Source organism: Bos javanicus, chromosome 20 (assembly GCF_032452875.1).
Source record: "Bos javanicus breed banteng chromosome 20, ARS-OSU_banteng_1.0, whole genome shotgun sequence".
In the NCBI taxonomy this organism is placed as follows: Eukaryota; Metazoa; Chordata; class Mammalia; order Artiodactyla; family Bovidae; genus Bos; species Bos javanicus.
The window spans coordinates 20,130,338-20,155,487 of record NC_083887.1 but is presented as its reverse complement, the minus strand read 5'-3'; the positions used below and the strand labels follow the sequence as shown (position 1 = coordinate 20,155,487).

Genomic DNA, 25,150 nt, shown 5'->3' with positions numbered 1-25,150 from the left:
GAAACGAACAACAACAACAAAAATCCTTAAGTCTTTTAGAAGGACACCTGACTCGTAACTTCAAAACAGACTTTCAGTTTGAAGCATTGTGTGTGTGTGTGTGTGTGTGTGTGTGTGTGTGTGTCTCTGTGTGTTTCTTTCTGACTCTTTGCGACCCCATGGATTATAATCTGCCAGGCTCCTCTGTTTATGGAATTTTCCAGGCACAAATACTGGAGTGGGTTGCCATTTCTTATTCCAGGGGATGTTCCCCACCCAGGGATGGAGTCCACATCTCCTGCATTTAGCAGGTGGATTCTCTACCACTGAGCCACCAGGGAAGCCCCTTGAAGTATACGGGCTTCAAGCAAGTAGGTTCCAGTAACGCCAAGCCTCAGAACTGCCCCAAATTTAGAGAAGAGGACCAATTCATTTTTATAGTGATATATTTGGTGGTGTCGGGGCGGGGGGCGTTTAAGATGATTTTATTTTCCCCTTCAAATATCACCACACTTACATTGAAGGTCTGGTGAAATGTGCATTGTTAGGTCACAAGAGGATACAGTTCCGAAGCGTAACTTTTGATGCTTAGATTCCTGGCCTACCCTCCTCACAGCCTCAATTTACTTTCCATGAGAAAAAGATAACCAAAAATACTGTGAAACTATTTGGCCTTTGTTAAAAAGTCTTAAAAGTTACTTTAGCTTTGCAAAATATTTACAAAGGATGGAAATATACCTACGAATCCCACATCATGTTTAATATTTTCTAAAAATTAATAAGTGCTGTATTTTCATTTTTCAAATAAAACAGGAAAAATATTTAGCTCTTCTGTTTCCAATTCTGTAGCTGAAATTTAAGAAAAGATTAAGCTTTTAATTAGAACTTCAAAATGTTTATGCCTATATTATGCTAAAGAAAGTATAAACACTTTTTTGTAATATAGAAATGTGTGCTATAGACAGAACTGGATTATAAAAATTAAGAACTGGATTATAAAAACTGTGAAACTTAAAATACCAAGCACAGATTACAACTGAATGGTTAAAAAAAAATTTAGCCAAGTACGCAATGAATCAAGTTGAACCTAAACCTTCAATAATACTAATAACAACAGGTACAGTACATGTCAGACATTATTAGCTAGCTATTTTATACATATTTTTTCGAACTCTGACCTTTCAAAACAAGTATCATTGTGCTCATCTTATGCTAAGGAAACCAGCTAAAAATGTTTGTTATTTCTCTTATGTAACTCAGGTTGTAAGGAATAAAACTGTGATTCAACTTCCAGATTTGTCTGCCACCAAAGCTTTGAGACATCACCAAAACCTCTCTTAACTCAAGGAAATCTGTACAAATCTCAGGCAGATTAATGTGCTTATGAGAGTAAACGCTGTCAATTTAACCACTCAAATTAAATGCCATCTGGAGTATCTCACCCCCATTTGGTACAAGTATCCTACACATATTACAGCCAACTTTGGCATTGGCCAAGAACTCCATAATTTTCCTGTCTCAACACTATCGATAAGCATTACACACATTACAATCCCAATCCGGAAATACATCTAGTTGCTTCTGAAGCATCCCTTAAAAACTGCTAATAGTTCAGATTCCTTCTGTTCAGATTTTTTTAAATAAGAATCCATTAACCCAATTTGTTAAATGAGTCTGATGAATCAATTTCCTCCTTCCTCACACCCAAATCCACTTTCATAGTAAATATTTTCTCCAAATAATCACTTAAAAATCGTGATTTCTTACTAGTATTTTATTGTGTTATTTTAATCAATTAGGGCACTTTTTTTAAAGCTTCAAAAAGAGAAGAAAACAAAGAAAAATGTTATGACTTTTCAAAGACAACACTGGTTGGTTCAAATAAATACATGTAGAAAGAAAGGATGATAATAAGACTAGTAACCAAAAGCAATGTTTCAGACTTATTCATTCACATTCAAGAGATACTCGACAACCTAGTGGACGTGTGATGCAAGTTGTCACATTTCCAGTTCAGACTTAGACTTGGTATCACTCCTGGGGACCTTTAGATCAGCTGCTCCAACTCAGTTTACAGCTCATGTGGATGTGACTTATTCGTGCCCTTGTTACCAGGCTGAAGGATAACTTTACAACCTTTACCAAGAGCTTTTTCTTTCTATGCTAATCCGTTTTCATCTATAAAAAGTCACAGGAGCTTAGCACTTATTTAGAAATGAATGAGTTAAGGAAAAAAAAAAAAGATGAATGGCTTAGACATGAAAAGTTTAATCAACAGCTTCAGCTGAGTTGAATTTTTTTAATGTTAAAAATAAGGATCATGTCAACACAAGACTTAAACACAGCTAGCATGACTGCATTTTGAAATAAGCTCACCTCCTACATTAAATCTGTAAATTAACTCAAAGTCTACTTGAGGGGCCTTCACAATAAAAAAAAGAGAAAAGAAAAAAATCCTTGCCTTACTTGGTGCCTTTAAAAGAAAAAAAAAATCATTTTGACCTCAAATTTTACTTTTTCATTTTAAAGTACAGATAAATTAATTACTTGTCAACTGAAGTCACTTACATGATTAGATTTCATATTCATTTTTAAATTCAAACAGAGGTCTCATCATTAAGAGTACAGATTTTGGGGGAAAGTAATTACAGCTGCTGAGGTTCATTGTGCTGAAAAAGCACAGTCAAATCATCTTGAAAATATAAGCGAAGGCTTGAGCATCTTTTGGTGTCTTCTGGCTTCTCCTTTCACTATACAGAATTAACCAGGCAAGAGAATAAGAACTCAGGCCCATTACACAATGGTCCCATTCAGCCTTCAGGACACGAGATCCTTAGCATATGTCAACTGCCATTATGAACCAAATTATGAAAGAACAACCTATATATTATAAAATGAATCAATGAACTAAGAATTTATTAGCTAGATGAGAACAATGGCCCCTGATGCCAAGGCAGAGAGTAAGAGTAATAACCTGTCATTTTGATGAGGAATCACACCAAATTTAGAAATGAGGCTTAAATGACCAAAAAAAAAAAAAAGATACAGATTTGATCATTGGTGTGCTTATGGGTAGGTCAGTGTGCTTACGGGTAAGTTAGTGCCTATAGAGAGTGACTGGGGAGTCCTTTTTATTTTGTTTATCTGAAGCTAAACTTTAAGTTAAAAATCCTGCTGTCTATGTAAGCGCTGTCAAGAGATAAGACAATCAAGCAGGTGATACGCTATAGTTTTTTAAACTGCATGAGAGAAAAACAGGTGGGATGAAAACTATAGTCAACTAAAAAAAAAAAAAGCATAGCTCTTTGAAAAATATGTGCATGTAGATAAGCAGTAAAATGGCATAACTTTCCTGACCTTGCAAATAGGTGGGCCAAAACATTTAAATATTTTTAAGGGGCAACTGTTATTAATTGCCACATGAAGTTATTAGTCCTTACTGGCTAAATCCTTTAGGCATCTGCATCCAACAGGCCCATGCCTCCCAGCCCCTGAGCCAAACAATCATTAAAAACATAGATAATCCCAATTATTTCCTTACATAACTAAAGATTTTAAAAAAATAATAATAGGAACTCCAAAAAAAATACACCAAAATGGACAACACTGTACCTTGATTTAAGGCTGTAGCAGGTGGAAGGTTGCTTCTCAGCCCCCTGAACTCCACCATCCACCAAGACCAGCACCTTGACACATATGGCACAAATGCCCCCATTGAATCATCTCTGTAAATAACCTCAGAAAACTGGACTCTCCCTCCAAGATCTACAGTAACAATGACAGTGACCATAACCTTAACTTTGACGTCCCCTGTGGACACATACGGCCAAGCGAAACTACAAAGGCTCAGTTCTTACAGGGTACCCTGACCCTGACACTTAGATAAATGTGGGTTAAGGTTCCAAGTTCACTGAACTCTTCTGAGTGTGAGTGCGGTAGGTGGTGACATTCAAGGTATTGCACTGACCTCCAGCAACTCTTACTTCCCACTGAGAATCCGAAGAATACCCTAAAACATGGATTGCCAGTAGACAGGATTTCGTTTCTGCTGCAAGGGCAAAGTGCCACCTAGAAGTACCCCTCCAAACACACACACACACACACACACACACACACACACACAGACGTGAGCGCTGCGTCTTGCGGGTATTGCAATCAAAACTATATCAAAGTTGCTTTTGTAAAATGTTTAATTTCTCCAGAGTGAATGGATGAGAGAAGGAGGGCACAGACAGCACCAGAAATCTTCTTCCAAAGGAGCCAAAATGCAGTGTGTGTGTGACAAACCTCTGTATATTTCCCGGGGCCACGGGGGACTGGTGGCTTCACCAGCGTGGGAATCAGCAGCCTAGGGGACTCGGTGAGAACCGAGCCGGGGCTTACCTTATTGGAGGCCATCTCACTGACGGAGTGCCTGGTCTGTAGGGTCTCTAGCTGGTCCAGACACCAGTCCAGCTCCTCCAGGGTCTCGCTGGCCAGTTTCTGGTAGGCCTCCTCTGCGAAGAGATAGGGAAAGGGGGACTCAGTTCTCAAGCGCTTCACGGGGCCGCCGGCGAGTTCAAAGGGAGCCATCCTGCCGTACCCCGCCATGCTCGGATGCCCGGTGCCCGCACATGAGGGCTGCTTCTTCATATTGCCGAGCCGGGCACCGCGAGGGGGGCCGGGGCTCTGCTAGCGGGGCGGCGGGCCTCGGGTACGCACGCCCTCTCCAGCTTGGCGTCTCCGTTCGGCGTCCTGGGAGGGCGCGCCAAGTGCGCCAAGCCAACTTTTACATGGACCAGAACCCCCACGACGCGACTTTGAAAAAGTCCTGGTGCCGGAGGATGGCGAAGGGGGGTGGCGCGCGCGCCCAGGAGCCCGCCCAGCGGAGGGAGCGTCTGGTCCCCGGCGCGATCTGCGCGGCGACCGGCCCCGAGCCGCGGCCCCGCGCCCGCCCCTCCTGCCGAGCCTTCTCTCAAAGCGAATGAATCAGCCGCGGCCGGCTGCGCGGCCACCACGTTTCCTGTTTTCTTTCTCAACTCCTCCGGCGGCGGGCGCAGCGCGGCTCCATCGCCGCAGCTTTCCGGGAACACTCCCCCTCGCGCCCCCCACGGCCCGCGGCGCAGCCCGGCCCCTCCTCGACTCCACGCCTAGATCGCCCGGGGCCACGGCCCGCCCGGGCCCCTTGTCGCCCCGCCGCTTCGCCGCCGCATCACCCCGCGCGGTCCCGCGCTGCTCGCTCCGAGGAGCGGGCGTGAGCGTGTGTTTCCGTGGGGCTGCCGGGGACCCGTGCGACGGGAGTGGCGGAAAACCCGACGTGGAGAACCCGCCACCAGCTCGCCCGCCGCCTAGGGTCGCGCCCGCGCGCGCGCGGCCGCGCACCTGGCCCACGGGGACCCCGCACGCCCAGCCGAGCTCAGCCCGTCCGGGTCGCCCCTAACCTCCGCGTCTCCACCATCCTGCAAGTTTTCCCCGGAGAACCCGACGGGTCGCACAAGCTGGGTTATTTAGGACGCGCGCAGTCAGTTTCCGTGGGTTTGGATTTTAGGGTTTCTGAGAGTTTAGGATTTACCTACTTGAAGAGGACAGGGTGGTTGTGGGAATTAGAAGTATTTGTATTTAGACCAGGCTGAGTTCCCAACCCAGCCCTTACGTCTAAATTTTGGGGTGGACATAAAAACATACAATGTTATGAGCCAGCACTCCTTAGAATTCACAGATCTGACAATATGCTGTATTTTCACATTCAGAATTGTCTGAGTTATCTTCAACGGCAGTGTGAATGCACCACGCCTTATGGGCAATTTACAATGTATGCTTACGGGCATAGGCAATTTATGCCTATGTTGCTTTCTTCGTCAAACGAACTGCAAATCAGGGACGAGGGTGGTATTGCGATGCCAAGGGGAAGAGTCTGAAAGAGTGTTTCTACCTACCATGCACAGAATAAAGTACAAACTTGAGAAAAGACTACATTCAAAGACATCGTATGGAAGCAGGTTCTATTCACAAAAACTGACCCTGGGGGAGCTCTACCGTAAGAGATCAATTGCAGAGAACTTCACTCTATTAGCTTGCAGATAAGCAAACCTTTCAGAGCAGGAAAACGTTCAGACTCCCAGGAAGAGTCCATCTTATGAAACTTCTGTTATTGTCAGTTAGAAAGCATAATCTGAAAAGCTTACATGCAGTTGATGTAATCATTTTTCTTGGTCTTCAGATGTACAGGTATTGGAGGAGAAGAAATTCTGCCCTTGAAGTTTGGACTCCATTTGCCTTGAAATTTGGTCAGTGGCACAACAAAAAATGTCATGGACTGAATCTCAGGCTCCTGGGATTTTCCAGATAGGTTTTTAGATAAAATTTTTAAAAGTTAAAATAACTTTCAAAGTATTTGTTACATGGGCCATGTGGCTAATTGTTATCAAGGACTCTTGAACTGTTGGCTATTCACTTTGAGAACCCTAGGTTAAAAACTGCCTCTTTATTCCACTTAAAAAAATTTTTTTTTCTGCACCAATCTCTGTAAATATTTCTTTAGGTGAACCAACACCTACCTAACCTTGCCAGGTGAATTAAAGTGTAAGATTGGAGCTTTTCCCCCAACAAAAGGAAAAACCTTAAAGACAATCTTAAATCACAAGCATAAAGTATTTTATCTGTACAGCCTTTCCTTGATTAAGTATATAAAAATATAACATGTTTGTTATAAAGTCTGAAACATTACACAAAGATGGAATGCAGAAAGTTCCTTGTAATCCCATACCCTAAAGATCACAAGCAATCATTAAACCTATGACCATAACACATTTTCATTTTACTTAATATCTTCCATATGTAACTATAGCATAACCTAGTTCTGATGGTAGTACATGCACTATGTGGTTTTATTTTGGATTTTTCTTTCCTCTAAGGTATAAAATACGGATGTAGGAATTTTAAGAGGAAATTAACTTATTTCAGTTGATTTGGGCCATCCACAGTTAGCACATCCAGTGCGTTAAAGATGCATAACCATTGTGTCTAGGATTTGTTCACAGCCATCTTTCCAGTCACTGATTATATCCGGAAGCCAGGAATCCCCTCTGCCCACCTCAAAGACCTTTGTGTTGTGTTTCTCTCCCCTGCTTTCCAACTTTTCCAAAGTCTGAGCCCCAGGGGACCTCCCCATCTCCCTTTCCATCATCACCAACTTCTCAGAATATAGGCCTTTGACCTAGCGGGATGTGGTTCCATGTGTTACACTTTAGTGTTCAATTTTTAATCCTAAGAGTAGAAAAGTAATTCACCAAAGTTTCCATGCGTCAAGACATTACGCACTCAAATACCAGACTTACTCTTAAGAAGGCAGTACAGTGACAAGAGGGACAGCTTGTTTCAGAAGATCTACTTTATGTCCCAATCATAGATTAGCCCCTCTGACAATCTGCATTTGAGCACAATAAAAATGTGGTCTGTGTACGTATTTTCAGTTCTAACTACCTTTGCATGAACTGTATAAATCTGGAGAATGAAATAAGAAAAAAAAAATGACCAGAGCACATCTATATACCAATTAAGAAAATAATGACTAACAACAAAAAAACAGTTTGTTCTATAAAATTGTTGCTCAAATAAAAAATTACTGTTAAAACAAGAAGAATTACTGTTGATATTAGCATAGAGCTGAGAATACTACTTTTCCCAAATTCCTAGGTTTATAGGCAATATGGCTAGCCAGAGTTGCTCAGGATCAGTGTTAAAGCTGAACTTTTAGGAATTTTAACCCCAAGTGTTGTAAGACATTGAGTAACTGACCTTCTCATCCCCACTAAAAAAGCCTCAATGTGGAGTTTCCTGCTATCCTCCAGGAAACTGAGTCACCAACCAACACACCTAAACGTCACCAATAGCTCTCAGGATGAAAACAGTGTGAGCTAGTTTAATGTGGGGTTTTACCAAGAACACACACTGCATTCATTAATAAAATACTTCTCTCCCCAGAGAGTAGCCATCACCGTGGCACTACTTGAAAATATATGAAAACTCTTATTTCCCTGTCTAAAGTCTAAGTGAAGGACCTACAGGGAGAAACTGCCTAAGCAACAACTCTTGGCCAGATTCCACAAAAGCCAGGCGAGGGCTCTGGAACAGCAACTGAGAAATAACTTGAGCCTTTGGAAGTCCCCTCCTACGGCAGCATCGGTTTCCTTCAAGGCCCCCTTGAACTATGTGACACCCGTGTTTCTGTTCAGGATCTTCTGTGAACAAACAGTCCTCAATTCTTGCAGGCCAGCACTTGGCTTCCGTCACTGTGATGCGATCAAGGGTTCCCCTGACACACAGCCTGAACCAGTGCCAGGAGCTCCAGGAGAAGATGCTGAAGCAGCAGCTTCCTTTTGAAAAGGATTAAAAAAAAAGTAATTGCCTCAGAGCCACAGCGGTGAGCTGGAGGTTGAGGTCGTTTTCCTGTGACATGTTCAGTCACTTACTTTTACCCACAAGTCACAGGGATATTGACCATTGAGGTAAAAGGATCCATTCTACGTACTGTGTGACTCTGCGGATGTCAGTTTCTCTGCCAACTCTTGACTGATTAAAGGTCTGCATAAATTTGTCATAACTCCTAGATAGACTTATTGGTGTAAATGAAGAGAACAAGTCAAAAAAAAAAAAAAAATCCGTTACTTTGGACACCATTTGCTTACCCTTAATTAAAAAAATATAAACTGTAACAGCTGATTCGTATTTTTCTTAAAGATAAAAAAAAGCCCTTCACTAAACAGCTCTGAAGAACAAATATTAATAATTAAATACATAACATTTTAAGCAATTCCAGCTTCCCCTTTCTTAATTCCCACCCAAATTCCCTCTTTGTTCCTAAGGATGGAGTTGATAGTGTCTAAAGTAGGTAGAACTAGAGAAATATGATTTCCATTTTACCATGTATTACTCCAAGCAAGTCACTCCCTGAATTTGATACAGTAAAAGATTGGCTCAGTTTAGCTCTAACTTTTGCTGATTTCTTTTTTCTGTCTATACATTTTATCTGATGGGAAATACATGAAGGAGTTGGATTCACTTTCAATGTGTACATGTTACAGGTTTAAGCAAAGCTTGCCAGTGGCAAGCTGTTCTCATTTCCAAGTGTATTTCTGGCATCAAGTTCTTGCTTTGAAATCTTATGAAAAATATAAAATTTCACTTAGTACTTCAAAAAAACCTCTAAGGAAAAGGTATACATAATTTGTGAGTTTTTTCTCCTATCTTCCCACTATCTATGATTTTTTTCCCTTGGTCTACCTAAGGCTCTAGTAGAATTTTTTTTAATGAAATAAATATAAGATTGGGTTTTGTTGACTTCTAGTACAGTGGTGCTAATGGTCAAGAATCCACCTGCCAATGCAGGAGACCAAGAGATGTGGGTTCGATCCCTGGGTCAGGAAGATCCCCTGGAGTAGGAAATGGCAACCCTCTCATTGGAAAATTCCATGGACCAAAGAACCTAGCAGGCTCCAGTCCGTGGGGCTGCGAAGAGTCGGACATGACTGAGTAACATCACTGTACCATCAGTAATTCAACGAACATTTATTTAGCACCAAATATGTGTCACTATTAGAGTCTGCAAAAGTGAGATGAATAAAAGAATGTGCCCCTTATCCCAGGAAAGCTTAAAGTCCAGGAGTAGAGATGGTTTTGGCATACTATATTGTAGAAAGCATTTTGAAAGAGGGAAGCATGTAGGCGATGGGAGAATAACAGAAGGTAATTTAAATCAGAGTGGAGTGGGAGAAGGCTGAGTACTAAAGGATGAAACAGGAGGTAAGTGAAGGGAGTGGGAAGAATTTTTAAGGGAAAACATTATGGGCCTGAGTTCAAAAGATGTGTGTATATGTGTATATGTAGTGAAAGGAATTCCCATAAATAGGGCCTTGCAGAAATCCACAGACACTGGTCGTGGAAGTCTTGTCAGGCATGTGTAGGTAGGAGCTTTGGATGGAATTTTCAGAAAGAAGAGCCACTGAGTGATTCAGAGTACTGTGTGACAGGTGATCTGATTTTATTGAGATGGAAAATTCTAGGACTCTGCAATAAATGGGATTCAGGGAGGCTAGGCTGAAATCAGTCAGACCATGATCGTCAGCCATGTTACCAGTAGAAATAAAATTAATAACTCACAGACTATTTGCTTCTCTGATGGTTGTTCTTATCTAAGACAATCTCAGTATTAAAATTTGACATAAGCATGTGCTCTCATGATGTGTCGGGCATGAATAGAAGAATTGCCTAATGGGACTTGTGAGGGAGTAGACTTTCTGCTCTTAAAAATTAGTCTTCTGGAATCGTCATCATACTGTATTCATCATAACTGTATCCAGAATTTCTTTCAAGGAGAGGGCAAAATAATGTTTGACAAGGTCGCAGAAAATAGTATAGAAGATGAGACTTTAAGGTGCACTGGTTTGGGTGGAACTAATCTGTGGTCTCTTCCACAGATAAATTTCCTGTGTTCTCTTCCACATAGGAAAGGCGGAGAATATGCTCCCTTGGGAGTGAGTGAGTGTGTGTGTGTGTGTGTGTGTGTGTGTGTGTAACAGAAAGGAGTCAGCTTGGTCTACAGGATAATTTCACACTATAAATCTTCCACTCCCCTGAAACTTTAATAAAGTTACTGAAGGTACAAAATGCTGAGATAAAGAGTCTTGTTTTGTTTTGTTTAATCTGAGCCTAGAGGCCAGATTTGCTCAAACTGAAATGTCAGCCTGAGCTGACACCAGAGAGGAGAGACAGAGAAAGAAGAGAAAGCTTTTGAAATTCTGTGTAAGAGCAGGAAGAAATTTTGTCCAAGAAACTAGAGTTCGAACCGAGTTTAATCAGAATGTGGATTAGGGACTTTATGTGCCACGTGTACCTCTATAAGTAATACCACTCCTTGATGGACACTGAAAAGCAGGAGGTGGTTCTCATCTCCATTCCACTACACACAAGCCATAATCCCTGGCATATCACCTAATCTTTCTTGGACCTTAATTTCCTCACCTGAAAATTGGGGATAATAACAAGAACCTTGTAGATTATTTTAGTTTAAGTGAGAGACCGTGAGTTAAATAACCTTGTGTTGCTGACCTACTAGATTCTTGCCAGGCACTACACTGAATGACGGAGATGCAGCAATGAACAAGGTAGTTCACAGTTCCCATGTCCTCTCAATGAGTTTACGTGGTACTAAAAAGCAGAGACATTACTTTGTCCGTCTAGTCAAGGCTATGGTTTTTCCAGTGGTCATGTATGGATGTGAGAGTTGGACTGTAAAGAAAGCTGAGCACTGAAGAATTGATGCTTTTGAACTGCAGTGTTGGAGAAGACTCTTGCGACTTCCTTGGACTGCAAGGAGATCCAACCAGTCCATTCTAAAGGAGATCAGTCCTGGGTGTTCATTGGAAGGACTGATGCTGAGGCTGAAACTCCAATACTTTGGCCACCTCACGCGAAGAGTTGACTCATTGGAAAAGACCCTGATGCTGGGAGGAATTGGGGGCAGGAGGAGAAGGGGACGATGAGGATGAGATGGCTGGATGGTATCACCGACTCGATGCACATGAGTTTGAGTGAACTCTGGGAGTTGGTGATGGACAGGGAGGCTTGGCGTGCTGCGGTTCATGGGGTCACAAAGAGTTGGACATGACTGAGCGCTGAACTGAACTGAATTATAGTAATTTTCTTTTCATTTGAATAAACATATATTGAATACCTGTTATGTGCCAGGGGCTGAGTACACCAAATGGAAAGAAGTAACTTTGGGTTTCAAGAAGCTCATAGTGCAAAGGCAAAGGCAATGATCTAAGTTTCCACCAAACCAGGCAGTATGTACAGATGCAGTGTCAGCACATGGCACAGAAGGCATCAGGGAAGGTGCCACCTACCACTGCCTAGGAAAGTTCTGGGAGAGTTTTCTGAAAGAGGGAATTCAGCCCTGAGTCTTCAGGGATGAACTGAAGAACTAACCAAGTGAAGAATGGGAGGTGACATCTGAGATAAACATGTGCCATTGCCAGCTGGAGAATACAGGCCATTCAAGTTGGTAGAAGCAGATACAGATGCAAAGTTTGGGTCCAGTAATGGACAAAGGTATAGTGGAGAAGTATTCATGGGGGATTTACTGTACTATTCTGAGACTTTATAGTTTTTTTTCTGAAGGAGCCATTAAAAATCTAAGTGAGGATGTCCCTGGGTCAGATCTGTTTTTCAGAAAGATTACTCTGGGAATAGCATGAAAGGAGCACTGGACAAAGACAAGACCAGTTAGGAGGCCCAGAATGGGAGGGGAAACTGCCAGGAAGGTAGGGAGAGAAACTCTCAAGAGCAAAGCAAAAGTAGAATTTCCAAGGAGAGTATCAAGACATGGCCGTTGACATTCAAAACAGACCAAACACATCCATGAGTTTGGGGTAAGATGATTTTCATTCTTAATTCATATTTCAACAACAAAGACTAGAAATGATAGTGAGGAAGCTTTTGTCTTTGTATTTGTTTCAATAAAATAACAATAAATATTTTGCCAAAAAGCTGGAAAAAAACTATTAGAACTATGTATTTTGTTTGCATTGGAATAAATATATACTGAATACCTGCTATGTGCCAGGTGCTGAGTACACCAAATGGAAAGAAGTAACTTTGGGTTTCAAGAAGCTCACAGTCCAATGATGAAGGAGTATTTCTGTTACAACCTTAGGAGTCACTTTGATTCTCTTGGGGAGAGGGCCTATAGGAGACATATGTGTTTCCCTCCCCTACAGTCAACCTTCAGGGATGACACAGTCTTTGAACCTTTATCTCTGTCAGTTCCTACACAAAGCATTCCTTACAGCAAGTAAGGATTTGTTTAGGTGATCTCTTCTGCCTACCCAGCTCTAATATTTATTTACTTTATAACTTCTGACACTATTTTATTTGGGTGGGATGTCAGTTTTTAGGTTGTTCATGATTGATTAACCTGGGTGGGTCAGGAATTATACTATAGAGGGCATTTCAGAATTCACCAGATGTCTTCAAAGGTCCCATCCAATACCATGATTCTGGAACTCTATGAGTTTAGATTCAATGAACACCAGGTATGGATGCTTTCTGTTTGAAATTAAGATATTTTGAGAAATAAAGTTATTGATAAGTAGAAAATCTTGCTTTCTCTGCTGTATAGTTACACCCTCTACCCCTGTCCCAACGATATTCCCATCTAATACTTTGCCAATTGATTTACCAATTTCTTCTTAATTTCAACAACTGCCATCTCGCCACTTTCAGTCAAATCCTCATCTATTTATTTTTAGATTTGAGTAACAGCTGACTATTGGATCTTCTTGGGTTCAGTCTTTCTCACAAGTCCTGTTTATAAAGTTAGAATAATCTTAAGTTCTGTTTTTAACATGTCAGTGCCTCACTCAAAATTCAGCTGCATAAACTCCCTGCTTCTTAGTCTATGAATGTCATACTTCTTGAGTCCACAGAAGGCTTTTTTTTCAGTGGGCTTTATCATACCATTCCAGCTCCTTTTATTTACCATCCCATCTAAGACTAGGCTTCCCTCATGGCTAAGATGATAAAGAATCTGCCTGCAATGCAAGAGACCCGGGTTTGATCCCTGGGTATGGAAGATTCCCTGGAGAAGAGAAAGGCAACCCACTCCAGAATCCTTGTCTGGAGAATTCCATGGATAAAGGAGCCTGGTAGGCTATAGTCCATGGGGTCACAAAGAGTTGGAGACGACTGAGTGACTACCACTTTTACTTTCGATTTTTCTAAGACTGCCCTTTTTAGCCAATCCTTCCACCTGGATACAATTTGCTGAACTTTGCCTCTATGACAGTGCTTATATCATTTTTACATGTGCTTCTAGGCTTTTCTACAAGCATCTAGAACGGATCCTAACATTTACAGGCACTCAACATGTATTTGTGGGTAAAAAATCAGTAAGTAGAGTCGGACACGACTGAAGCGACTTAGCAGCAGCAGCAGCAGCAGGCATACTTTGTTGGAGAAGGAAATGGCAACCCACTCTGGTGTTTTCACCTGGAGAATTCCATGGACAGAGGAGCCTGGCAGGCTACAGTCCATGGGGTTGCAAGAATTGGACACGACTTAGCAACTAAACCACCATCACCAGACATACTTTGTAAAAAGTAAGACTTTCTTTCCAAGTAGAATTTAAGCAGTGATAATGTCCTGGGTATGTCTCTCTAGCTGTATTCTAGCTCTACCGCTTATGCTCCACCTCTTGCTTTCAAACTGTCTGTCTGATACTCTTTAACAACGACAACAGAATTCCTATAAGAGTCTCCTTACTAAGAGAATTCTGTGGGCAAGCAAAGTTGCAGAATGTCATACAATACATGTAGTGATCTTAATGGACATGAACCTATCAAAAGCGAAAAGCTCGATAGCAAAAGTGCTGTGCAAGTACTAAGTCGCTTCAGTTGTGTCTGACTCTTAGCAACCCTGTTGCCTGCAGGCTGCCAGGATGCTCTGTCCATGGGATTCTCCAGGCAAGAATACTAGAATGGATTACCATGCCCTCTTCTGGGGGGTCTTCCTGACCCAGGGATGAAACTCATGGCCTCCTGTGGCTCCTGTATTTCAGGCAGATTCTTTACCGCTGAGTAAAGAATGGGTTTAATGTCATTTAATAAGTATTGTTTAAATGGATTTGATCTTGGAATGCAAAAACTATCATGTCTTGAAGCATACTTTGGAAAACTCTGCCCTATACCATGTCAGGCGAGTCCAAAAACATAAACATGATACATAATGTTCTGTGGGTTCTTTTTGAAATATTTTTGACATGTTTTTTAAATCTCTACCAAGGACATCTTATTTGCCCTCCTCATGCCTTTGTGTACTCCTGAGAAATGACCAGAGAGTAATCATCCTTCTTCCCTTGCTCTCTCTTCCCCAGAAAGACAGCAGTCCATAAATCCATACACACTTATGAAGTCTCTGATGTGCTGGTTGCTGTAAAATACAAGAACACGAACGATTCACTGGCTTGGACCTGGAAAGGAACTTATAATACCCTGCTGAGAAAATCAGACACATGACCAGCTGCTGCTTAAAAATGATTCAGCTTGGAAGTGCTACTGTAGTTCAGAGCAGGGATCAGGAGGTATGCACTGTAGCTAATTGTTCAGGGTTCCAGGAAGAAAGTGAACCAGGAGAGAGGCAGTTTCCATGCAGTCTGTGGTTTGAATGGCTATGGGAGGAGAGAGTCAGCTGGCATTCTTTTCAGGTAGAAGAAATGTCTAGAGCCTGAATAAAGGTTCCATGTGTGGGCGAGAAATAACCTGGATGGAGTAGACTCCTTCAAGGGCACAGAAGGGAAAGTTGAATACTTAAGTGTGTGGCCTTGAACTAATGGATATTGAGGGAATTGGACAAGTGCACTGGTGGCCCAGGAGGAAGGGAGGAGGCAGATTAAGAATCCATTGCAGGAGTCCAGATGCACAGTCAGCGGTAAGCCAGGAGGTCTAGAGTCATCTTTTTTAGTGGTCTACTGTAATAGTCATGAGCAATAGAAAGAGCATGACATTAGGGGCAGAGACCTAGGTTCAAAGGTTGACTCTGAAACTTAGCAACCAGGTGGCAGAGCTGGGTGAATGAGTTAACTTTTCAATCTATCAGTTTTTTCATTTGTAAATAGAGCTAAAAATATATCCCAAAGAAGGCTGCATGCCCAGGACATGTTCCATATTTTATTTGAATTTTAAGGCTAACTTGAAGAATCATATATCCATACGCCTATTTCATTTTTGCTGTTTTCCTTTCAACTTAAATGTGTGATTTGTTGAAAAGATTATAAATATTTATCAAGTTTGTTACCTGGGACACATAACAGTTGATTTTAACAGTGATCCATTTCCTTCTCATCTCTTCTTCAAACACAATTATTGAAACAATTCTGTACATATTTTTGATATGTTAGCAGTTAGCACCTGCATCTATCTGAAAGTTAACACAATAAGCAACAGTATTTATTATACCTGCTATTTTAAACAGGGCTTCCAGGATGGCTCAGTGGGTAAAAGAATTTGCCTGCAGTGCACAACACCCAGGAGATGCGGGTTCGAGCCCTGAGTTGGGAAGATCCCCTGGAGGAGAGCATGGCAACCCAATCCAGTATTCTTTCCTGGAAAATCCAATGGACAAAAGAGCCTGATGGGCTACAACCCATAGGTTCAGACACAACTGAAGCAACTGAGCATGCACACATGCTACTTTAAACAATTTAAACTGCGGTTACTGTGAAAAGCTAGATGCATAAAGCACGTCATTCATGTTTTACTTCATTCTTAAGATTAGCTTTTGAAAATATATAATATTTCAAGACAATTTGAACACTTCTTGCCATCCTCTAATCTGGTAAAACCTTATTTTATATTGAGTATTTAGCTTTGTGCATAAATTACACCTTCTTGATTAGAGAAAAATAGTTGAATAGCAATTTTCTTCTTACTGTCTGAAAACATAATGGCTGTATATATATAAATATTTTTATAAATCTCTAAGGCATATTTTGGAGAAGGCAATGGCACCCCACTCCAGTACTCTTGCCTGGAAAATCCCATGGAAGGAGGAGCCTGGTAGGCTGCAGTCCTTGGGGGTTGCTAAGAGTCGGACATGACTGAATGACTTCACTTTCTCTTTTCACTTTCATGCATTGGAGAATGAAATGGCAACCCACTCCAGTGTTCTTGCCTGGAGAATCTCAGGGATGGGGGAGCCTGGTGGGCTGCCGTCTATGGGGTCACACAGAGTCAGACACGACTGAAGTGACTTAGCATAGCATTGCAAGGCATATTTGCTAACTAGAATTGTTTATTTAATGTATGGACATTTTGCATTGAGATCATTAAGGGTTTAGATTTAAAAAAACGTTTGAGATCCATTAAAATCAATTGCTGTGGTGTGTCTTTCTGGTGACTTTATATTTTTTAACAGTATTATGTATCTTAACTCTTGAAGTATAACTTTTAAGTTTCCTGAATTTTGCCATTTAGCTAACACCACTATTCTCAGTGCATCTACCATTTCCCTGGCATTATTTATTTCATTTCATATAGTATTCTGTCACAAAAATAACCAATGGAGATGCTTCTAGATATTTAGTTTCACATTCTAATTAAAGTCTGTATATTTCGTTTTCATAATTTGTCCTGGTGATCGAACCACCATGGTTACCCACCCTGAACATGTCCTTTATTCATCATCAGCTTCAAGGCCCCAGCTAACCAAACCCTCCCTTTCTGGCATTCTCTGAGACCTTCCAACAAGCAAAGAATATAAGGAACTGCAACTCCTGTGGAGACTGTCATTTTTCTTCTGAAGGCCCAGACTCCACCCCTCAGAGTTTTGGGGGAAGATTAAATGAGATAAGGAAGTGGCTTTCAAACATTAACAGTGAACCGCAGTAAGAAACATATTTCATACTATTACCAATATACTTATTTAAAGTAGTAAGTAGAACGAATACTGTTGTTAATTGTGCTCATTTTTTGAAGACATGCGGGTGCTAATTCCTAATATAAAAATATATATACAGAAATGTTTTGATACCTGTGCAGTTTAAAAAAGGTAAGGAGAAAGGACACTGTCTGACACTGTTGATGGGAATGTAAATTGGTGCAGCCACTATGAAGAATTACATGGAGGTGCTTTAAAAAGTAAAAATAGAGCTACCATATGATCCAGTGGTCTTCCTCAGTGGCTCAGAGGATAAACAATCTGCCTGCAATGCAGGACACACAGGAGACATGGGTTCAATCCCTGGGTTGGGAAGATCCCCTGAAAGAGGAAATGGCAACCCACTTCAGTATTCTTGCCAGAGAAATCCTATGGACAGAGGAGCCTGGCAGGCTATAGTCCAAAGGGTCACAAAGAGTCAGACACGACTGAGTGACTAAGCATGCACATGATCCCCCAGCCCCACTCCTGGGCATACGCCCAGAAAAGATGCAAACTCTAATCTGAAATGATAAATACACCCGAACATTCACAGCAGCACTATTTGTAATAGCCAAGACATGGAAGGAACCTAAGTGTCCAGTGACACATGAATAGACAAAAGAAAATGTGAGATTATGTGTGTGTGTACGCACATTCATGTCTGACTTTTTATGGCCTGCAAGGCTCCTCTGTCCATGGGATTTCATATATTTTGTATAATATAAGCTTAAATATAATAAAATGGCTTATATAAAATATACATATATAATTATATATGAACACAAAGAGAATACATATTATATAGTATATATATGTATAGATACATATAATATTACATGCTAAGTCACTTCAGTTGTGTATGACTCTTTGCGACCCTATGGACTATAGCCCACCAAGTTATTCTGTCCATGGGCATTCTCCAAGGAAGAATACTGGAGTAGGTTGCCATGCTCTCCTTCAGGGGATCATCCCAATCCAGAGACTGAACCCCAGTCGCTTACGTCTCCTGTATTGGCAGGCAGGTTATTCACCACTAGTGCCACCTGGGAAGCCCATATATACGCATAAAATACCACTCAGTCATAAAAAAGTAATGCAATAATGCCATGCGCAACAAGACGGATGGACCTGAGGATGATCAGACTAAATGAAGTCAGAGAAAGACAAATATCGTATGATATCACTTATATGTGGAATCTAAACAAATGATACAAATGAACTTATTTACAAAACAGAAACAGACTTTCAGACATAGAAAACAAATTTACGGTTACCAAAGGAGAACGGTGGGGGCATATGTTAGGAGTTTGGGAATAATAGTACACATTACTGAAAAAAAAAGAAAAGGCAGGAGGAAGCGAATGCCTATTAAAAGCAATGCCTGTGTGTTATACACAATACTCACAGCAAAACTTGCTTATATTCTTTTAACAAAACGTGCATTTAAATTAAAGTGAAGAAAATGAGATACACACAATATAAAGAAAATCTATATTAACTGAAACATACAGAGAACACATATTTGATTTACTATATAAAGAGTTGAAGTAGAACTGACATGAAATAACATTTACCATGTAACATTCACTCTGATGTTTTCTATTCTATTTATTTTAAGAATATTGATCATGACCCACAAAATTGATTTTGCAATCTACCAATAAGTTTGAAAACACAGAAATAAGGGACCATCTAGCTTAATAAATGTTAGTTTTGTCTCCCTCTTGTTCTCTTCTTCTCACTTTCTAATAAAAACTGTCCCTTTGGGGTTTCCCTGGTAGCTCAGTGGTAAACAATCCACCTGCCAATACTGGAGACACAGGTTCAATTCCTGGTATGGGAGGATCCCACATGCTACGGAGCAACTGAGCCCCTGCACCACATCTATTGAGCCTGTACTCTAGAGCCCAGGAAACAGAACTACTGAGCTCACGTGCCGCAGCTACTGAAGCCTGTGTGCCTAGAGCCCTGCCCCACAGCAAGAAAAGCCGCTACAATGAGAAGCCCTCACACTGCAAGTAGAGAGCAGCCCCTGGTTACCACAACTAAAGAAAAGCCCACACAGCAATGAAGACCCAGCACAGCCAAAAATTAATTAATACATTAAACAAAGAAAAACCTACTTTTCGACTGCAAGGGAGACATAAGTAGAATACGGGGTTCTCTAAGGTATGAGCTATCTAATATGCAGATATTTTGTAAGTCATTTCTCCATACACGTGTGAGTTTCATTAGGGCACTAGAGACTTACCAGGTGAACACATAATAAGCCTATGCAGCCAGACAGATCATATGAATGAATGAATGGCACGATTGGGGGTACTGCAGGAGCAGTAGGGGTGGGACTTCAGAGGGCACATGTGGCATGGACCACCCACTGTTGCCAGATCTTCAGAGTTTTCAAAAGAATCCCCACAGTTGAAGTTTTTATATGCAAACTCTCTTTTTAAATTTTTGGCATTTGATTTTTAGACGTTAAGGATTTTAGGATGTTATAACCCTTAGTGGCCAGACTGCAATCTCTAATATCTGCAGTGTTTATTAGCACAAGTGACAGAAGTCTTCCTGAGAGTGGTATTTTAGCCAAGCCCATAAAGACATTATAATTTCAAGGCAGAGAAATTAAGTTGAATGTTTCTGGAATCCAGAATACTAATGTAGGGTCACAAAGACTATTTAATTTGGAGTCAAAAGACAGAGAATTCCTTTACCGGGTTCCAATGGTTACTCAGGGATGGTCTTGATCAAAAGGTAGCAGCTGTCCAGCAGGGACCAACTGGACCCCTGTGAGATGTGCTGCGAGGAACTTAGCCTGACCAAAAATATCTGATTCCAATGACTTAACAGTTACTAATGACCCAAGCAAACAGGGAGCACTGTTTCCCAAAGAATGCCACACATCCTAACCCTTTCATTGGCAGATGAATAAGAAAAAGTAAATATTTCCATTTGGTCGTCATTTCCCTTTCCAGATCTTCAATGCTTTCAAAGACACTTCAAGAAAACCAAGCTCTTCCTTCAATTTCTAGGGGTCTTTTCCTTTTTCAGTCATTTCTACATAATCCCAAAGCACCTCTTCTGTAATTAGAATAATATCTCTCCTTATGCAAGACCGTATTCTGGATTTTAATGCTTATAGGTTTGCATCTAACCTTCAGTTTGACTCCTGGGATGCCCTTTAAATCCATCTTAGTAGACCCATCTGTCTTCACCATCTCTTATGATTGACCCTGCCTACACCTCCTGCTTCCTGTCAGAAAGTCCTCCCCCCAAGTCTCACCTCTGCGTCCGTGGTCATATTTGCCCCTTGCTCATCCAGGACTTTCTTCCTTCTTTCCTCCCAGCTCTTCTATTTCTGCCTTTTACAGGCTACTTCCTTCATACAAAAGTTCTTCCAAAGGAAGCTCTGCATAGAGGCAGATGACAAGCTCTTCATAGGAAGAGCAGGAAGGTCTGCAGTGCAATGAGCCTGAGATCACTCAGGGTGGGGAGGACTCGGGAGAAGATCTGGGATGATGGGTTCTAGAGCTGGAGGGAATCCATATATACTTAGTCTGTATTGGTTTTACCAAGGGATGAGTCCTTTTCATGCACAAAGTTGGAAAACCAGACGTTGTTTTATTGATTTTATTGACACTGATTCATTCTTGTCTACTAAAACTTTGATTTGAGTCATTACTAACTAAAAATATGTTGAACATCTGCTAGGGGGCATCTCATATTCCAAGAGGTGCTCAGTGTACAGAGCTGATTCAGAAGAACTCTGACTTCAGGGGGCCCCTAGTCTAGAGGTACTGATCCAAAAATGAGCAATCACAGTGATTTCAAATGGTTGACATGTACACACTACTATATTTAAGATAGATAACCAACAAGGATCTACTATAGCACAGGTAACTTTGCTCAGTGTTCTGTAATAATCTAAATGGCAAAAGAATCTGAAAAGGAATAGATACATGTGTATCCATATTTGAATCACTTTGCTATACACCTGAAACACAACATTCTAAATCACCTATACGCCAATATTAAAAAAATTTAAAAAAAAAAGATCATGTGAGCTACAGTCTTCCTCCATCTGGTGGTTCACAACCAGTTTGCAATATGGGTGGGGATTTAAGGAACAGCAAGAGTGGGCCTGGTGGCTCAGATTGGGGGAAGAACCAGCTGGCGGAACTAGGCTTCAGACACGTAACAGTCTTTTCCTTCTCTAAGTGTCCAAATTCTCTTCAGTGAAAGCCTGTGAGTGAGAGAGAAAAGGAAGCAGAGAGCTATAGCCACTGGGGCAAAAAAGAAAGGCTGGGCACGGGTCTCTAAAAGTAAAGAAATTCAACTGGAAGCTGAGAACATCAAGCAGATCATGTTTATTTAAAAAGGACAATGAAAGAGGCAATTGTGGGAGGAGAAAAACGGGCTGGCTGATAAGTGGGTAAAGAAAACCCAGCCATTTGAGAACTTAATTAAATTTTGTAGCTTGAATTCCCCACTTGCTGCTCCTTCTGCCTGCCTCCTCCCCAGGAATTGGTCCCTGTGGCACCAGGGTCCTGCTCTCTTTGTGGGGAATTAAAGTTTAGAAATGAATTCATCAGGGAAAGTAACCATTGGTAATGTAACTCTCCTTCAGGGTAAGACTGGCACTTGAACCCATTTGGTTGGCTCCTGGAGGAAGGTACTTGTTCTATAGGAATAAAGCCGCTATTCCAGCTCTGTCTGACCGCCCCTACTCCTTAATTCCTTTATTTCGAAATGAGACAGGGTGGGTCCCTGATCCTCTTAATCTCTGAGTGGACTATATGGTGGGTTACTCTGAACCACAGAGGGACAAAAAGTTTAAGAGAATAGCTTTTAGAGTAAGGCAGTCCTTACTGCCTGAGTTTTGCCACTGACTAGCCTGAGACCTCATACAAGTTAATTCACTTGTTTAAGCTTGTTCTCTACGATAATTTGAAAAATGCAGAGAGCAGTATATCATAGGGTGATGCTGAAAATTAATTGGATTATGTGTGTAAAAAATAAGTGCTCAGAAAAGCATGATGACAATGAATTTTATATGCAGACACATAGAGTGTGGGAGGATTTTCTGAATTATTTCCAGCTCCTTCCAGCATTTTACTCTTCTCTCAGATTCTATTACCCACTGACTGAGAGGGTCTTCCCAGCCTTTACCGATGTGATTAGGAACAGTAATCCTGGAAATTACTCTCAAATTGTTTATCTAATTAAACAAGCAAACCTTTTTAACCCAGACATCCTGAATCTCTATAGCTTGTCTCTGCTCATTTGCTCTGAACTGCTCAGATGACAGGGAAGGGCCTTCCAGATGGAAACAAAATAAATTAACAGTCTGGAAAACAAAGACCTTTGAGTAAAAAGAGCGTCACTGAAACGACCCACTCACCCTCTTTATCCGCAATAGTGTCTAGCATGAGTCGGGGTCTGGAAAAATCTAGGTTGCTACCCAGCAGGAGTTTCCTCTAAAGACAGAGACCGGCAGATATCATATTTGATGCAGGAGAGCCAAATAAGAAGTTAACTCTTCAAGTAATTAAATCACCATACAATTTATTGCCATGATTTGTTTACTATGAGAACGAATTTCTCCAGGGTTGGGATCATATCAAATACTTTTTTCAATCTCTGATGCTAAATACTGCTTGTCCCATACTAGATATCCAATATATGTTTGTTGAACTGAAAAAGCCTAAGACACTCCTTTTATTACGGCTACCTTTCTGTAATGTTTCCAGAGTTTCTCATACCTCTAAGAATCAATAACTAGACTGTTAGAGGAATATTAACACAGTTCGGGGGCTTATAAACTTCATGCTCTGAGATATCACGTGATTAGAATAATTTCTGTGCTATGGAGAGAAATCGCTGGCAGAGTGAACCTTATCTTCATTTTCCTTTCCTAGTGTCCTACAGAATGCCTTATTTTCTGGGCTTCCATGGTGATTCAGATGGTAAAGAATCTGCCTACAATGGAGTCCAGGTTCGATACGTGGATTGGGAAGATCCTCTGGAGAAGGGAATAGCAACCCACTCCAGTATTCTTGCCTGGAGAATTCCATGGACAGGGGAGCCTAGAGGGCTACAGTCCACGGGGTAGCAAAGAGTCAGACACGACAGCAACTAACACTTTCAAGCATTCTATTTTACTCGTCTGTTTGGATATTTATTGCCCCTTGTTCCATATGGGTAGGAGGTTCATATATTCTAACTGGCTTTGAATTTACCAGGTTTATGTCTGTTATCCCAGTATAAGTATGAGTAGCATTACATTTCACTCGCAAATATGTCCTGGTGTGGTTGCTAAACCATATGAACACTATGTGAGAGCTCATCACACAGCATTTAGCTGCCCAGCTCTACCTCCCCTGGAAGTCTGGGTACCACACCGGCTTTCCTCTGCGGAAGCAACCCTCTCAAATCACCAAAGCATCCAGGAGCTTTGGACCCACTCCTAGAAGAACAGACAACCCCTGTTCAGAAAGACTCTTGGTCTAACAACAACAAAAAATTAATTCCCTAAATTTAAGTCTTTCTTTCAACTTGGACCTCTTACTAACACTAAGAAACAAAGAATCCCTAATTATTACATGCCCAAATTTACTGAAATCTAGAAGACACATCCATTTGAAAACTCTAATCTAGTAATTAAACTTCTCAGATTAAACTGCACCTTAATAATATAGCTCCTTTGGTCAAAATCAGTTAAAGCCCTCTAATGTGATTTGGAATAAATGGGCAGACAAAAATTAAAATGTTGGCTGATCAAGGTAATCAGAAAGCTCGCTTCATTCAGTCAATAACAATGGCACTTGAACTGATTCTTTTTACTACTGGGATGTAATTGTGTTTCGCTTTAATTTTTTGTAATGATGGAACAAATTAGATTACTTCATACTTTTAGGAACATTTGGCCACATCATGTTACGGTGCTTCCATAAACCCCTCTGGAAATTAAGCCAGCTCTGTGATTGTTCATCCTCCCTGTTTAGTGACATCTCTGCCTCCTGTCAGCAAAATGGGAACCATTATCCACCTTAATCTAAGACACTGCAGGAGAGTTAACAGAAATTACCTCCTCCGCCCTTCTCCTTTCAGACCTCCCTATTTGTAACTCTCAAATTGTGGCATGCCTGCTGGGACACAATCTTGTTAGAACAAGCGGAACAATCCTTGTGTGGGGCTTTAGGACTTTACCTTAAGTTCAGAATGTACCTGTGATTCAAATTGAGATGAGGCTATGAGCTGGTAAGAACATGAAGAGTCTCAAACACTTTTTTTTTTAAATTTTATTTTATTTAACTTTACAATATTACATTGGTTTTGCCATATATCAAAATGAATCTGCCACAGGTATACATGTGTTCCCCATCCTCAAACACTTTTAAGATCCCTAACTACTTTTGTTCTGTGCTACTAGCTTCTCTTTCCCCCAATTTTATGTGAACATGTCAGTGTTGAGGTAGGGAAACTATTGTTACACACCATTAAAATCAGTCATGAGGCTAGCACATGTAATCTTTAGGCCCTTACCTAGGGTAAGTAAAATATTCTAGCAGAGCCTAACGCACCTTTCCTGAAAACTGCAGCTACTAAGCTCACACTTGTATAAGATCACACTATTGAAACAGATGATGTTGCAAATATACTGTTGCACACTGATATGAAATATTTAAAAATATGCAAGGTTATTAAAAAGCAACATTGTGAC

At 41.0% G+C, this 25,150-nt stretch overlaps 1 protein-coding gene across 13 annotated transcripts in view; it reads right to left on the bottom strand.

Annotated features, from left to right (window-relative positions):
* Positions 1 to 25,150, bottom strand: part of PDE4D (phosphodiesterase 4D) — a 1,603,025-nt gene that overhangs the window by 52,906 nt on the left and 1,524,969 nt on the right. For 12 of the 13 annotated variants that reach the window (XM_061393128.1, XM_061393125.1, XM_061393122.1 and 9 more), the window contains one exon: positions 4,363 to 4,475. In XM_061393128.1, the coding sequence (XP_061249112.1) occupies positions 4,363 to 4,475 (113 nt within the window). Of the gene's footprint in view, positions 1 to 4,362; positions 4,476 to 4,561; positions 4,827 to 25,150 lie in introns of those variants that run through there. The other variant, XM_061393135.1, reaches the window with a different exon arrangement.